This window comes from Megalobrama amblycephala, linkage group LG12, assembly GCF_018812025.1.
Source record: "Megalobrama amblycephala isolate DHTTF-2021 linkage group LG12, ASM1881202v1, whole genome shotgun sequence".
Classification (NCBI taxonomy): domain Eukaryota; kingdom Metazoa; phylum Chordata; class Actinopteri; order Cypriniformes; family Xenocyprididae; genus Megalobrama; species Megalobrama amblycephala.
The window spans coordinates 24,731,446-24,747,354 of record NC_063055.1 but is presented as its reverse complement, the minus strand read 5'-3'; the positions used below and the strand labels follow the sequence as shown (position 1 = coordinate 24,747,354).

The 15,909-nt window shown below is 37.8% G+C and overlaps 2 protein-coding genes across 10 annotated transcripts in view; one reads left to right on the top strand and one right to left on the bottom strand.

The window, feature by feature from the left end:
• kcnq2a (potassium voltage-gated channel, KQT-like subfamily, member 2a) overlaps window positions 1-11,261 on the top strand; it is a 39,883-nt gene extending 28,622 nt beyond the window's left edge. For all 4 annotated transcript variants that reach the window (XM_048209924.1, XM_048209922.1, XM_048209923.1 and 1 more), the window contains 4 exons: window positions 2,608-2,707; window positions 3,682-3,813; window positions 9,155-9,272; window positions 9,363-11,261. In XM_048209924.1, coding sequence (XP_048065881.1) covers window positions 2,608-2,707; window positions 3,682-3,813; window positions 9,155-9,272; window positions 9,363-10,076 — 1,064 coding nt within the window. In that variant the 3' untranslated portion in view covers window positions 10,077-11,261. The remainder of the gene's footprint in view (window positions 1-2,607; window positions 2,708-3,681; window positions 3,814-9,154; window positions 9,273-9,362) is intronic.
• si:dkey-183p4.10 lies at window positions 10,970-15,509 on the bottom strand. 6 transcript variants are annotated; one of them, XM_048209925.1, is made up of 8 exons: window positions 15,351-15,509; window positions 13,306-15,072; window positions 13,100-13,166; window positions 12,647-12,996; window positions 12,051-12,120; window positions 11,925-11,973; window positions 11,718-11,834; window positions 10,970-11,493 (listed from the first exon to the last, which is right to left on the bottom strand). In XM_048209925.1, the coding sequence occupies exons 1-8, from the start codon at window positions 15,391-15,393 to the stop codon at window positions 11,392-11,394; spliced, it is 2,565 nt and encodes an 854-aa protein (XP_048065882.1). In that variant the 5' UTR covers window positions 15,394-15,509; the 3' UTR covers window positions 10,970-11,391. The 6 variants fall into 6 exon arrangements, with proteins under 6 accessions (XP_048065882.1, XP_048065886.1, XP_048065883.1 ...); XM_048209929.1 differs by having other exon boundaries at window positions 11,925-11,970; XM_048209926.1 differs by having other exon boundaries at window positions 12,051-12,117.
• Window positions 15,510-15,909: the final 400 nt, after the last annotated feature.

Below are 15,909 nucleotides of genomic sequence, written 5' to 3'. Positions count from 1 at the left end.
CTGAGCACTTCTGAAGTGTGGAATAAATTAATTATGATTTCAAAAATCTCACTGGTTATATACAGTAGCATTTACTTTTTTCCAAAGTGTGTAATAAATACTTTGATTTAAAGGGTTAGTTCACCCAAAAATGGAAAATCTGACAGTAATTACTCAATCACCCTCATGTTGTTCCACACCTGTAAGACCTTCGTTCATCTTCAGAACACAAATTAATATATTTTTGATGAAATTCAAGAGCTCTCTGACTCCTTAAATAAAACAAAAATACCGAATTTATTCAACAATATCTTGTATCATTCTCCTACACTGTTTACATCCAGCGCTTCCAGGTTCTACATCAGAACGCCAACTCAGATTTCATCAAAAATATCTTAATTTGTGTTCCGACGATGAACGAAGGTCTTACGGGTTTGGAACGACATGAGGGTGAGTGATTAATGACAGAATTTCCATTTTTGGGTGAACTAACCCTTTAAGTGCCTTACTAAATAAATACATAAGCAATCGTTCTCACGAAAATAAAAATTGCTCATTTACTCACCTTCATGTTGTTCCAAACCTGTATGATAATCTCTGATGGGTTTTACTCTAGCAATATCACATAAGCAAATATTGTATTGAATTTCAGCATACCTGCAGCTTCATTCCTAAGGCTGAAATACAGTCGTGCTGATATTCAGAACAGCATCATAATTTGCAAGTGTGATATTGATTTTATACAACAGTTCTGTACAAAAGATATTATTTCGAGTTACTTGTATGAAAAAGCACACAACTCTGCTTTCACTCCACACCGCTCACATACTCTGGTTTGGAGAGCCAGGGATGCAGACAAGCAGAGTGATTCTAACAGTGAAAAGTGCTGTTGGACTAAATAACAGTCTTGGAACGCCGCTTGGCCAATCAAATTCAAGGAGTGGAACTAACTGTTGTACAGGGAGTGCAGAATTATTAGGCAAGTTGATTTTCTGATCATATTTTTTTCCCAAGCACATTTTACCAATTCCAATCCACATCAATCTTAATAACTACTATTAATATTGTTTTTAATCATTTATAAGTGATATATAATTGTTCATGAAGGCTGGAAATGAAAAATGCCTTATATTCAGGTGTGCAGAATTATTAGGCAAGTTTTCTTTTACAGGCAAAATGAGCCAAAAAAGAGATTTAACTCAGACTGAAAAGTCAAAAATTATTAAATACTCATGAGAAGGATGCAATACTAATGCAATACTAGAAATTGCAAAGTTAAAGCATGACCAAGGGACAGCAAAATGCTCATTGGGTCAGCGGGGTCAGACAAAAACAGGTGGAAAAGAAAAGACACATGTTAACTGCAAAATAATTAAGAATTAAGGTGAAGAATTAAGTGTGAAACCATCAGGAACCCTTTAGTCTCCAGCGCCACCATTTTCCAGAGCTGCAACCTACCTGGAGTCTCCAGAAGTGCAAGGTGTTAGGATCTCAGAGACTTAGGTTAGCTAAAGAATCCTAAAAAATTACCTGCACTTGATAAGAATCACAAGCTGAAGTGTTATAAAATACATGAAGACTGGGTTTTAATAGGGCTTATAGACAGACAGCTTGAGAGTGACTCCTGATGGACCAGCACCACATCCTCTTGTACCACTGTTTGAAGAATTTATCCAGAATCTGGCAGTAAGGTGTTTGAGTTCACTTTTAGTCCATCTCTTATCCTGAAATGTCTGTCTTGCAGAGATGGACTAAAAATGATCTTCCAAAACTTACTGCCAGATTCTGGAAGATAAATTCTTCAAACAGTGGTACAAGAGGATGTGGTGCTGGTCCTTCAGGAGTCACTCTCAAGCTGTCTGTTTATAAGGCCTATAAAAACCCAGTCTTCATGTATTTTATAACACTTCAGCTTGTGATTCTTATCAAGTGCAGGTCATTTTTTAGGATTCTTTAGCTAACCTAAGTCTCTGAGATCCTGAGACCTTGCACTTCTGGAGACTCCAGGTAGGTTGCAGTTCTGGAAAATGGTGGCGCTGGAGACTAAAGGGTTCCTGATGGTTTCACACATAATTCTTAATTATTTTGCAGTTAACGTGTCTTTTCTTTTCCACCTGTTTTTGTCTGACCCCGCTGACCCAATGAGCATTTTGCTGTCCCTTGGTCATGCTTTAACTTTGCAATTTCTAGTATTGCATTAGTGTTGCGTCCTTCTCATGAGTATTTTGACTTTTCAGTCTGAGTTAAATCTCTTTTTTGGCTCATTTTGCCTGTAAAAGAAAACTTGCCTAATAATTCTGCACACCTGAATATAAGGCATTTTTCATTTCCAGCCTTCATGAACAATTATATATCACTTATAAATGATTAAAAACAATATTAATAGTAGTTATTAAGATTGATGTGGATTGGAATTGGTAAAATGTGCTTGGGAAAAAAATATGATCAGAAAATCAACTTGCCTAATAATTCTGCACTCCCTGTATAATGTGAAGTACCTTAGCATTTTATCGAGCATGTCTGCCATGGCAGATGTTTTCTGTAATCTTTCATCTTGTCAAATGGCTGTTTTTCATTAACATTAGGACTCTTTACATTGGGAGCAGCCTGTGCTTTTGTGTGTTGTAGAGGCGAGCCTTCCAGAGGAGCTTGGGGACGACAGGGGTTTCCACTGCGAGTTTGTGCCAGATCTGTCTCCGGGACTTAAGGTCACCATCAGAGCGATCTGGTAAGGGGCATCCGTCACCAGAATAGAACAAATTAGGAGTGTCAAATTTTGCTTTCACAACAATTAAGTACAGGTGCTGGTCATATAATTGGAATATCATCAAAAAGTTGATTTATTTCACTTCAGGAAGTTTTAGAGCACTTCATGCTTCCTGCTGCTGACCAACTTTATGGAGATGCAGATTTCATTTTCCAACAGGACTTGGCACCTGCACACAGTGCCAAAGCTACCAGTACCTGGTTTAAGGACCATGGTATCCCTGTTCTTAATTGGCCATAGAAAATCTATGGGGTATTGTGAAGAGGAACATGCGATATGCCAGACCCAACAATGCAGAAGAGCTGAAGGCCACTATCACAGCAACCTGGGCTCTCATAACACCTGAGCAGTGCCACAGACTGATCGACTCCATGCCACGCCGCATTGCTGCAGTAATTCAGGCAAAAGAAGCCCCAACTAAGTATTGAGTGCTGTACATGCTCATACTTTTCATGTTCATACTTTTCAGTTGGCCAAGATTTCTAAAAATCCTTTCTTTGTATCTAAATATTCTAATTTTCTGAGATACTGAATTTGGGATTTTCCTTAGTTGTCAGTTATAGTCATCACAATTAAAAGAAATAAACATTTGAAGTATATCAGTCTGTGTGTAATGAATGAATATAATATACAAGTTTCACTTTTTGAATGGAATTAGTGAAATAAATCAACTTTTCGATTATATTCTAATATGACCAGCACCTGTATAATTACAATTATTTTTAAAAACAAAATAAAACTAAATTATGTGTTTTTATTTTTTAACTAATTAAATACTTTATAAATGAATAATTTAAATGTTATTTTTTAAATTATTTATCATTATTGTAAAGCTGAAAACAGTAATTTAACTGGTGGGACAGTCAAATGTTTATTAAATTCTGTAATTATTGCTCTGAATTGTCATGTTACAGTAATTTATCTGTCTTTCCCAGTGTTATGCGGTTCCTGGTGTCTAAGAGGAGATTTAAGGAGAGCCTCAGGCCCTATGACGTGATGGATGTGATTGAGCAGTATTCAGCCGGCCATCTGGACATGCTGTCACGCATCAAAAACCTTCAGTCCAGGCAAGACTTCAGTCTGTTCAGAACAAAAGATCCACATTACAAAGTTTTCACCATTAAGGTGACCCTCTAACAATGACAGGATCCACCTGATTCAGTAGTCAATCAGTATTTGTCAGGAGCTGTAGCTGAATTGATGGCTGCACCCTCTGGTGGTCACTGTTTGGTATTGCAGAAAGATAAAACTGTAGAAAGGCAGGATGAGATACTAGGAATAGTTCACCCAAAAACGAGCATTTACTTAACCTTTGTTTTGTTCCAAACCTGTATAAATTTCTCTCTTCTGTTGAACACAAAATAAGATATTTTAAAGAATGTTGGTATCCAGACATTTGATGGCACCCATTGACTTCCATAGTATTTTTTTTCCTACTATGGAAGTCAATGGGTGCCATCAACTGTCTGGATACCAGCATTCTTTAAAATATCTTATTTTGTGTTCAACAGAAGAAAGAAACTCATACAGTTTTGGAACAACTTGACGGTGAGTAAGTAATGACTAAATTTCATTTTTGGGTGAACTATCCCTTTAACACTGCTTGATCAAAATTACATTCACAGTGGTTGTTTTCTGTGTCACATTCAAAATGGTTTGAATTCAGATTCACTCCTTTTCTCTCAAATAAGCCTCATATATGTTGTGAAATAGCATCCACACATATACCACTATATTCCAACAGCAAAAACCATTTCTGTCATACATGTAAACATGAAACACTGTTCCTAGAAGTGGGTGAGAACAGACATGTATGGAATATATTCTTTCTTATTTGTCGACGGTCCACGCTGGGGTATATGGAATGGTTTCCATGTGTTGCTTGATGATGCTTGGTATCCATGTTCTCTCTGTGTACTTTGCCAGGATAGATTTGATTGTGGGTCCCCCTCCCCCCTCGACCCCTCGTCACAAGAAGTACGTAATCAATTCACCAATGGCCTTCCCATGCTGAATGGGTTTATTATTGGACAGCATTGTAGTATAAAACTACAATTGTATCGTGACGATTAAATTACTGAAGTCAAAGAGAAACACAAGGGGAAACTTGAAACTGGTAGCATTGTTGATTGGATATTCTCTGTTTTGGATGGGTATAATAATTATCTATAATTACTTTATCATTAATTTACTTTAAATTACTTTATCATAATTACGCTTATCAAAAGTTCATTTATGAAATTATATATATAAAAAAACGATTTTCTTTATGCTGTGCAATAATGCCACACACTACAGTGTGACCATGCAGCCTGCTTATTGGGGGACTGATGCAATTGTGCATGCTGTTCCAGGGTTTAAAAAAGAGAGAATAACTACAATGTACAGTGTTTAAAACACAAAGCATCATAAGGCATGGAACCAAGTGACATTGTGAATTAATTTTCATTTATTTCCCCACATTTTTTGATTATACAAATTCTTTGCCATTGGTATGTTTGCCAATCAGTGTTGGGGAAGCTACTTTAAGGGTATTTCTAAATATAACTATATATAATATAAATATCTGATGATATTATTTATAATTTAGTCTGAAATATATTTTATTAGCTTTTTTAATAAATCAATAATATCTATTAAGGTGAAAGTACTAAATTTGAAGAGATACAGTTACAAAATGCACCCTTAAAGGGTTAGTTCCCCTAAAATGAAAATTCTGTCATTTATTTGTCATGCCGTTCCAGACCTTCGTTAATCTTCAGAACACAAATTAAGATATTTTTGTTGAAATCCGATGGCTCCATGAGGCCTGCATAGCCAGCAATGACATTTCCTCTCCACTAAAAACATATTTAAATCAGTTCATGTGGTTCAATATTAATATTATAAAGCGACGAGAATATTTTTGGTGTGCCAAAAAAAAACAAAATAATGACTTATTTAGTGATGGCCGATTTCAAAACACTGCTTCAGGAAGATTCGGAGCCCAATGAATCAGCGTGTCGAATCTGCTGTTTGGAGCGCCAAAGTCACGTAATTTCTGCAGTTTGGCCTGAGTTTGGCAGTTTGACACGCGATCCGTTCTCCTTGCGCCTGAATTGTCGAATACACGCACATACAGATGTCAAAATGGCCATCGTGTGGAGTATCTCGCGTGAATACAGTCGGTTATGGCTTAAGTGGACGTAAACAGGAGGGTGAAAAAAACTGAATATGTGTCAGTATATTACGTCCATGCATTCAGCAGCCCCCAAATGAATACTTGTCTGTCATTAATAAATATCATTGTTAAATAAATGTATACATGTTAAATAAACCTATGTATCTGAAAAAAAGATTTTTAAAAATTTACTATTTGTAATTTGCTTCTTTGTTCTTTTTATATAGCCTAACAAAAATAACTGTACATACCAGCTGATATACAGTGTAGTCTTGATTTGGGTGGTCAATCGGCATTTGTAAGTTTGAAAGGGTTTTAAATCTTGTAAATCAAGTAAAATGACTCAAAGTCAACTTTAATCATATGAAATGTAATTTCCCAACAGCAATATTGTGGCCAGTGAAAATGCTGAGTGGCTAGTAACTTTGGAAAACCACTAGCCACAGTGGCTGGTGAGCAAAAAGGTTAAAGGTGCCCTAGAACTTTTTAAAAAAAGATGTAATATAAGTCTAAGGTGTCCCCTGAATGTGTCTGTGAAGTTTCAGCTCAAAATACCCCATAGATTTTTTTTAATTCATTTTTTTAACTGCCTATTTTGGGGCATCATTATATATGAGCCGATTCAGGGCTATTGGCCCTTTAATTCTCGTGCTCCACGCCCACGGAGCTCGCGCTTGCCTTGAACAGTGCATAAACAAAGTTTACACAGCTAATATAACCCTCAAATGGATCTTTACAAAGTGTTCGGCATGCATGCGTCGGATTATGTGAGTATTGTATACTGTTATATTGTTTTCATTTGATTCTAGGGCTGCACGATTAATCGCATGAGATTGTCATGCGTGTCTCATCAGTAAAGCCGGTTCTGTGATTAGCGGTAAATGTCCATCACCTGCTTTCAAATGGAGCGGCACTTAATATATAGAGCCGTAGTTCGCGGACAAGCTACGCAATATCGCGTTCATAATCGAAGGCGATTCATCTGCGATTATGAACGCGATATTGCGTAGCTTGTCCGCGAACTACGGCTCTGTATATTAAGTGCCGCTCCATTTGAAAGCAGGTGATGGACATTCACCGCTAATCACAGAACCGGCTTTACTGATGAGACACGCATGACAATCTCATGCGATTAATCGTGCAGCCCTATTTGATTCTGAATGAATTTGAGGCTGTGCTCCGTGGCTAACGGCTAATGCTACACTGTTGGAGAGATTTATAAAGAATGAAGTTGTGTTTATGAATTATACAGACTGCAAGTGTTTAAAAATGAAAATAGCGACGGCTCTTGTCTCCGTGAATACAGTAAGAAACGATGGTAACTTTAACCACATTTAACAGTACATTAGCAACATGCTAACGAAACATTTAGAAAGACAATTTACAAATATCATTAAAAATATCATGATATCATGGATCATGTCAGTTATTCTTGCTCCATCTGCCGTTTTTCGCTATTGTTCTTGCTTGCTTACCTAGTCTGTTGATTCACCTGTGTAGATCCAGACGTTACTGGCTGCCCTTGTCTAATGCCTTTCATAATGTTGGGAACATGGGCAGGCATATGCAAATATTGGGGGCGTACACCCCGACTGTTACTTAACAGTCGGTGTTATGTTGAGATTCGCCTGTTCTTCAGAGGTCTTTTAAACAAATGAGATTTATATAAGGAGGAGGAAACAATGGAGTTTGAGACTCACTGTATGTCTTTTCCATGTACCGAACTCTTGTTATTTGACTATGCCAAGATAAATTCAATTTTTCATTCGAGGGCACCTTTAATGTCAAGCCTTGTACTACTACTATGGGGCTGTTGAATGCTCAAATCTAACTGGTTGACCAACGTTCTAAGGTGTGCAATTATTTTCAGGGAAACGCACGGCTAAAGTAGCTCTTGGAAGGTCTTGACCGCATTGCAGTTCCACATCACTTCGCCAAATGTTTTCAGTTATTTCAATAGGTCCTTACAGAATACAACCGCAAAAGAAACAAAACCCACAACGACACCGACCAAGCAAATAAATTGAGTAAACAATAAGATGAAAACGTCATATTATTGTGATGGTTCTCGCGTGCTCTCTCTCAAACGTACACGTACTGTATCGTACAGACACACAGAAACGTTTGGTCAGCACTTCTCTGACGAATTAATCAGTTAAATAGTTTAACAACTTGAGATACATGACTCACCAGTGAGGTAATAACTGTGCGGTTCTTGAGATAAACTTATAGTTTCGCTATTAGTAGAGACACTGCTGCCGTGAGAGACGCAAAGAGCCAGGTAGGCTAATTCACATATGCTGCTTATTCTCTCTCTCTCTCTCTCTCTCTCTCTCTGTCTCTAACGGTTTTATTGCTATCGTTACTAGTTCTGAAATGACGTTTTGGAATTAGCAACGGAAATTACTCCCACACAAAAGAGTGTTTTAAGGACAAAAACTTGACAAATGTCTTGAAATACAACATCTGAACAGTGTCTTGATGTATGGTAACCGTAGTATAAGCAGAATAATTGACGACGGGACGTTGAATTCTTTGAAAATAATGCACACCAGAGGTGGTAATGCGGCCACGACGCGAAGTCGTCAATTATTCCTTACATAATATATAGGTTTTTTTTGTTTGTTTGTTTTTTTCCATTTTTAGTTTTTGTTAACAATAACAATACCGATTCTGACCAATACTAGATAAGACAGAGGGCTGTTAAGGGCAAAACCAATTCACTAGAATGATTTAACAAAATAATCACTTGATAGATAGAGCATTTTAGTAAAAACTGGTTCACTAAATTTTGATTCACTACAATGAATCAGACTTTCCACACTGAAAAATGTAGTTAAGTTAGTTGTTTCCTTATTTTTAAACGAGTTACTCCCCAACACTGCTGTCAAAAACTTTACAGAGAAAGAGGTTTCACTGCAGTAATGTGAGCGTTCATCTTTGTTTGAAAGAGCCATCTTTTTGAAGACCCAAGTCCCTGATGAATGCTTGCTGATCAACAACATTGCAGTATGGCATGCAGCATGCAATATCACTTATATTCACTTTCAGCAAATCAAGCTTCAAATCATTTTTCCCTATGATTTAAATCCTGCTGTCCTATGTTTGCATTCGCATGCTCAAGTTCTCCACCATAAAGCTAATTTCTGTTAACTTGACAAGGTACAGTGCACAGTTAACCACTGAATCTCAGTGTGAATGAGGGTGTATTGACTATGTGTCGAAGTGATGGTCTATTGGATCACTAGAGTGGATCAGATTGTGGGAAAAGGAGCCGGGACAGGAGAAAAGGACAAACCCAAAAGCGACACCGACATGGTTGAGGACCAGAGCATGATGGGACGTCTAAACAAGATGGAGAAACAGGTGAACCACATTGTGTCAAGTTCATTTGATGTGTTTGTATAGCACCATATATGCCAGTGCTGAAGAGTCTGGTTGTCTCTCCTTGTGCAGGTGGGGGCAATGGACCTCAAACTCAACTTTTTGGTCAGCGTGTACACCACACATATGGGCATCCCGCGATCTGAGACCGAAGCCCTCCTGGGCTTTAAAATCCCTTACCCTGCTCCTCCTTACCGCAGCCCCGATGATAAGAGCGAGAAAGCACAGAACGAGGACGATGATAAAAACAAGAGCACGTCCCCCGTCCATCCCGGTCCCAACGGGACTCCCACCGACAGCCAGTGTCGGCCCTCTACCTCATGGCATCAGCAGGAAGAACATCCCCTCAGTGTGCCTCTCTGGAACAACAGCCGAGGAGTGTCACCGATAGGCACCGACGACCCCTCGTTGTACCGCCTCCCGCCTCCGCCGTTCTACGAGAACGGTGACAGCAGCCGCTCGCGTAGGTCCAGGAGACCCATCCAGCAGCAGGCAGCTGTCGAGAGTGACACGTCTCTGTCCATTCCCTCGGTGGACCATGAGGAACTAGACCGCTCTTTTAGTGGCTTTAGCATTTCTCAGGCCAGGGAAGAGGATTACGTGCCTCAGGTGGGTCTGGGGCTTTTTGGTGGAGGAGGCGGGACGCTGTGCAACCGTCTCAGGCCTTATCTGGCCGAGGGGGAGTCGGATACGGACTCCGACCTGTATACGCCCGGAGCACCGTCACCTCTCTCTTTTACAGGGGAGGGGCCTTTCGGTGACAGGATGTGGCCCGGTCTGAAGTAGTTTCGAGTTTATGTTATGAGGACCAGTATCCTAGCTGATGGACATTTAAAACTGTCGGAAGTTCAATCTCGAAAAACACAAAAATGTGGGAGTGATTACCGACTGCACTGATGCAACAGCAGCGAGAATGAAACATGAACATTGCCATTTAAAAAAGACCCCAAACATGGAGGCTGAGGATATGTGCGTTCACAAGCGGAAAAGATTGTGTGTATTCAATTACCGGCATGGATCTTATTCAAATCAAACAAGCCACCTCTTCTTTATTAGTTTCTCTAGTCACCACAGCTAATGCAGTATCAAATGCACTTTACCTTGCAACTGTTATTTTGATTCACAAGATAATTATTTATTTATTTACATTGTCTTTTCTGAAATGCATTATGAGACTGTTATGCGAAACGAGTAGTTAATCAGGGCATGTGTTCGTAGTAAGCATTTAATGAACATATTTAAATTGAAAGGTTTCAGTGGAGAAAATAATTTCAGCCAAAGAAAAAGACGACAGAAAGCTGAGCATGCCTTACAGGTACTTTTTACCCTCTTACATTTCTTATCTGAAGGGTGGAAAATTAATTAATTTTTTATTTTTAAAGTCAAGGCACTTACAGAGAGAGACGTACTTTTAGAGGAACTAATAATATTTCCAGAAACCCTGGTAATGGTCAAAGGAGAAATATCCATGCTATTGCTATTTTAATTTTCTATGATATCAGATTTTATGCTGTAGTGAAGAAGGCACTGAATAATAATCAGACCTAAAAATACACTAACTGCATGGCATGTTTATGGAATATAGCTTGCTGACAACCTAATAGGATGACAATTGAGATTAGAAAGAAATAGCAATGAAAGAATGTCTCTTTAACTGCAGTCAGGGATAAAGGAATTGAAAATGTATAAAAATGTATTTATTTTTTTTTGGTCAATTTTACTTTGAAATCACTTGTTTGTACAAGGTGTCCTGTAGGTGCAACAGACCATGTACATCTGCAAATGTATCACTCTTCCTAGTAAAACGGAAGATGATTAATCTATCTAAATGTGGTTTACATAAGAAAACAGAGATTACCATGTTAAAAGACATAAACATTTTTTTTTTTAAAAAGCTGTATTTCAAAGCGCTGTTCAAACATTACAATATTAGGTTGAATCCTGTAAGGAAATAAAGTTGGTCTTATCTCAGTCTGCTTGCTTGTATGTTTCATGAGATTTCGCATGGCCTTGTGCAATCATTTCTTTATCATACATGCATAGGCCTTGACTTTTTTTTGTGTGTTTTGAATTATGTTGAATATCCAAGATCCATGTGAATTCAGTAGATCCAGTCCAAGCTGTCTGTGACCCAGCAGTAAGACAGCAGCCCCACCACTGTCGCTAGACTCACTGCTAACACTGACCGCAGCAGGACAACGCACTATAGAGAGATCAAGACAGAGTTCAGTATAAAATCATAGGTTAGATTATTTATTTTATTAGTAACGACTTCACTTGAGGCTGATTCAAGTGCAGTATACATTAACTTGCATTGTACATGAATAATGGCAGCATCAGTATGATAAATGTTTACACAACTTATACATGATTTATGTATATCATGAGCATGTTTTTTTTTTTTCATTCTAGCAAATTTATATTTACCTTATTTCTTTTGGGGTGTTCCTTCAGCTGCTTGTCTGCCTTTTGTAAGCCCTTTGGTAAAAATTTTTGCCTTGCGTATAAACGTCTGTTTTGTGGTTCATCAGAATCACTTTGGTCCTGAAACACGTGACGAGCAGATGATGTTAGATTATTATTATTATTTGATCATTTTGTTGTACAGTATGCATGATGATCTTATGTTCTCACCTCAGTCTTCTGGAGAGTGTCATCTTCTGAGTTTGATTCCTGTTCACTGCTGCAAGGCAATGTAAAATGCAAATTTACCAATCTGAAATCTGAATGAAATTTTAAGATGAATGAAATCCATCTTACCTATCATTATCTTCCTCATTTTGAGAAGATTGTTGATTCAGCCTAAACATAATTCTGTGGGTCCTGTCTGCTTAGAGAGAGAAATTTACACTTTATTCATTTATCAGGCATTTTTATTTGAACACGTCATTGATGCTACTGTCATGCGTAACAGTTGAGCTACAGAAACAATTTTTATATAAAATAATTTTATAATATTTTAAATAGTAATTTATTTCTGTGATGGCTTCATCATTATTCTAGTCTTAAGTGTCACATGATCCTCAGAAATCATTTTAATATGCTGATTTCATGCTCAAGAAACATTTCATATTATTATCAATGTTGAAAATTACAGTTAATAGCCTATATTAACGTCTTAATATTTTTGTGGAAACTGATACGTTTTTTAAGGATTCTATGATGAATATAAAGTTTAAAAGAACAACATTTATTTGAAATATAATAAATATAATATATTTTTTAATATTATAAATAAATTTACTGTCACTTTTGATTAATTGAATGCCTTGCTGAATAAAAGTATTAATTTTTTAATTAAAATCTTACTGACCCCAATTTTTTTTTCTCGATAAAACATGCATTTGAGCACTTACCCTCTTTTTGCGCCTCTTTAACAAACTCCTCGTAGTATCTGTCAGTTCTTGCTTGTTCCTGCTTCATGTCCCTCTCGATTTCATTTTTCAGCTTCTCCAAGAAATCATCCTCATCATCACAGATCTCCTTACTTGAGTTCATTTTATAGAACTCTTCAACATTAATGTCATGGTCATATTCATCAAGATTCATTTCCTCATCCACCAGAAGGGCACTAATATTTTCAGTGTATGAAACTTCTGAGGGTTCACGGCTGTCTTCCTTGTTGCTTTGTTCTTTTTTAACTGAACTTGACTCTGGAGGATGCAACTCACTGATGCAACCTTTTGTGCTCAGTTCCTCTTCACTGCTGTGTGGCAAATCATTCAAATTTATAAGCTTGTTTGGTACACTAAAATCTAAGATATATGCTACACACTTTACTTTTGAAGTAGCTTTGAAAACTGTTTTACCTGTCACTATCCACCTCATAATGAGAGGATTCTAGATCCAAACAAAACGTCACTTTGTGGATTCTACCTGTTGTAGTTGTTGGGAAAGAATTTATCCAGTAGTATGTTAAGATTCATTAATAAAATTAAAAAAAAAAAATAAAATAAAAATGTGATTCATGATATTGCTTTAGGGCGTTAAGATGGTTAACAAAATTAGCATTTACCTTTGTTTTCCTCGCCTTCGGCGGGCTGGTAGAATCTGTTAAATGCTTCAATTCTGGCTTTTTCTTTCTCCCAGTCCCTCTCAGTCTCCTCCCCATCATTCTCCAGCTCTTCCTGTAAATCGTCCTCTTCATCACAGATCACCTCTTCTCCATTAATGTCCCAGTCATATTCGTCAAGCTTCAGATTGTGATCATCCATCAAGGTCCAAAATGTCCCAGGTAGCAAAGTGTTGATATTTTCACCAATATCTGAAACTTCTGAGTGTTCACTGTTATGTTCTTTGTTGTTCTCGTCTGGTTTGACTGAAATGACCTCTAATGGATGTGACTCGCTCACGCTTCTGTTTTCAGATGAGTATGTCTCAGAAGAACCCTCCATTCCTGCTTCAGGAGATGCTGGAATGCTTGAAAAACCTTCTACATCACATAACTCCTTCTGACTGTCTGTGACCACCACATCCACTACACCATGTTCAATGCTGTTCAAATCTGTAGCAAAGTCTTTCGTAAAGTTGTGCTCTTGTTTCATGAGAGCTGTGTTTTTTTCCTCTGAGAATGTATGGAAAGTGAAATCAGGGGTTTCTTCTTGGCTCTTGCAGTAGTCATCATCACTGCTGATATCACTATCATAGTCAGGGTGCTCATTCATGTAAGATTCACTGGAATTGAATTGGAAATTTGCAGAGATTCCAAAATCAGAACTTTCCCCGGTGTTTAAAATCTCACTGTTATATTCATCATCTCCAATACTGTCCTGCTTTGTCTGGAACAATATGTCAACATCAGATTTCCCAGGTGTCTCCACATCCAGATCCTCATTCTGGACATAAGTGAGCATGTCTGCAGGATCCATACATTCATCTTTCCTTTGAACATCATCATCCCTTGAAGTTACAACTTTGTAACTCAGTGGAGGTTCTTCTAAGTTGTTCTTTATCTCATAGGAACAGCCCAGGTCTACAACCTGCACCTCATCTAGCTTGGTGTCCATGTGGTTGGGTTGTCCACCCTCATGACCTTCACTGCTGTCCCCACTATCACTTTGAGACAAATCAGAGGGGTACTCTGCTAATCCTTCCTCTTCTCTTTCATGATTTTCATGATCTTCTTCTGTAAACTCTCTCATCTCATCCGCAGACTGGACCTCCATTGATGCGGCTGGACAATCTTGCAATGTTGACTTTATGGCACTAAAACAATCAAGCATATTATCATCTGGTGCATGCTGAAGGACATGTTCCTCAGTGCTGCCAAGCTCCAATCTATCCTCTTTGGACGTTGAGCTCTCATTTTCAGGTGTGTCCACCATCTGGTAAGACAGTAGATATGATGTGGTCTCAGTGCTCACTGTTTCCAGGTCATAGTGAGTTACTTTTGGAAGAACTATTTCCAACTCACTGACATCTTCAGCTTGTTCCTTGTTCATTTGATGTATTTTGACTTCATTCTCTCTGCATTCCTCATCATGCAAGCTTAATTGCTGGTTTTGGGTTTGTGTCTTATTTTCATCTGTATCATCATCACATGAACCACAGAGCACAGATCCTGCCTTCATGCTTTGTTCATCAAACGAGAAGTTCCTATTGTTTTCAGAACAGTTCTTAGTTTCCTCTTCCCTATTTGTCCACTCGAAATCTATGTCAGACTCAGATCCACTGGATTCTTTGTGACTGTTGTCGTCCTCCATGTCTGGCTCATTTTGAGGTATGTTAACACTGTGTGCTGTTGCACTGTCTTCGTCAAAGTGTAGATCCTCAAAGCTTGTCTCTGTTTATATTTAAAAAAAAAAAAAAAAAAGACAATGCAATGCAAGGTGTAATTCAAAATATGGTTAAAACACCTATGAAAAATAAAGGAATTTTCTGTTTTGATATTAACGAAGTACACTGGGCTGTATTTTTACAGACTTTTCTTATATTGACTTGAGGTAAAAAGTCAAAATATTTATGGAATAAAATGGTTTAGTGGTGAAAATCACAATATGCACAGTTGCCTACAATTTTTTACTGCTTCATTACACAAAAGGTCTTACACAAAAATCTTACCTGGGAATGCGTCCTTCATAAAATCCGCAATGTTTTGCTCCATCTTGTTTTTTACAACAGGAGGTGTTAATCATAATAATTTCACCTTGTACAGACAAAATCAGATGCAGACATGACAGACACTCTGAATGTTCCACCACTTGACAAAATGAGTGTGTGTGATGCGTGCCGCATCATGTCATAGCTGCTTCCTGTTTAAATAGGGCCATAACAACAAGTACATGACTAGAAACATCACAGAATTGAACAGGTACTGAACAAAAACTGCTAAATTAGCATGAAATGTCAATTAAAATAGTTAAATACAAGAATCAAAAGTTAACCAAGTTGTGTCATATATGATTTATTACATCTTAGTATTTCTGTGCTGTGTTTGTGTGTGTGCTACTGCTGCATGAGCGCAGTCTTGTTTGACATTTTCTAGGTTGCGGTTTGAGTAGCTCAACCACACCATATCTCCTCTAAATTTATGCATCCTTCTCATGAGTAACACAGTATACTTATGCAAACACTTCCATGCAGGCACCTCAGACAATGTAAAATGTGTTTTTAAGATGAA

Coding starts and splice junctions, on each gene's coding strand:
- si:dkey-183p4.10 (XM_048209925.1), bottom strand. CDS start 15,393: ATGGAGCAAAACATTGCGGATTTTATGAAGGACGCATTCCCAG. Junction 15,073..15,350: donor TATGAAGGACGCATTCCCAG/GTAAGATTTTTG, acceptor AAATATAAACAG/AGACAAGCTTTGAGGATCTA. Junction 12,121..12,646: donor TAAAGAGGCGCAAAAAGAGG/GTAAGTGCTCAA, acceptor TCTCTCTCTAAG/CAGACAGGACCCACAGAATT.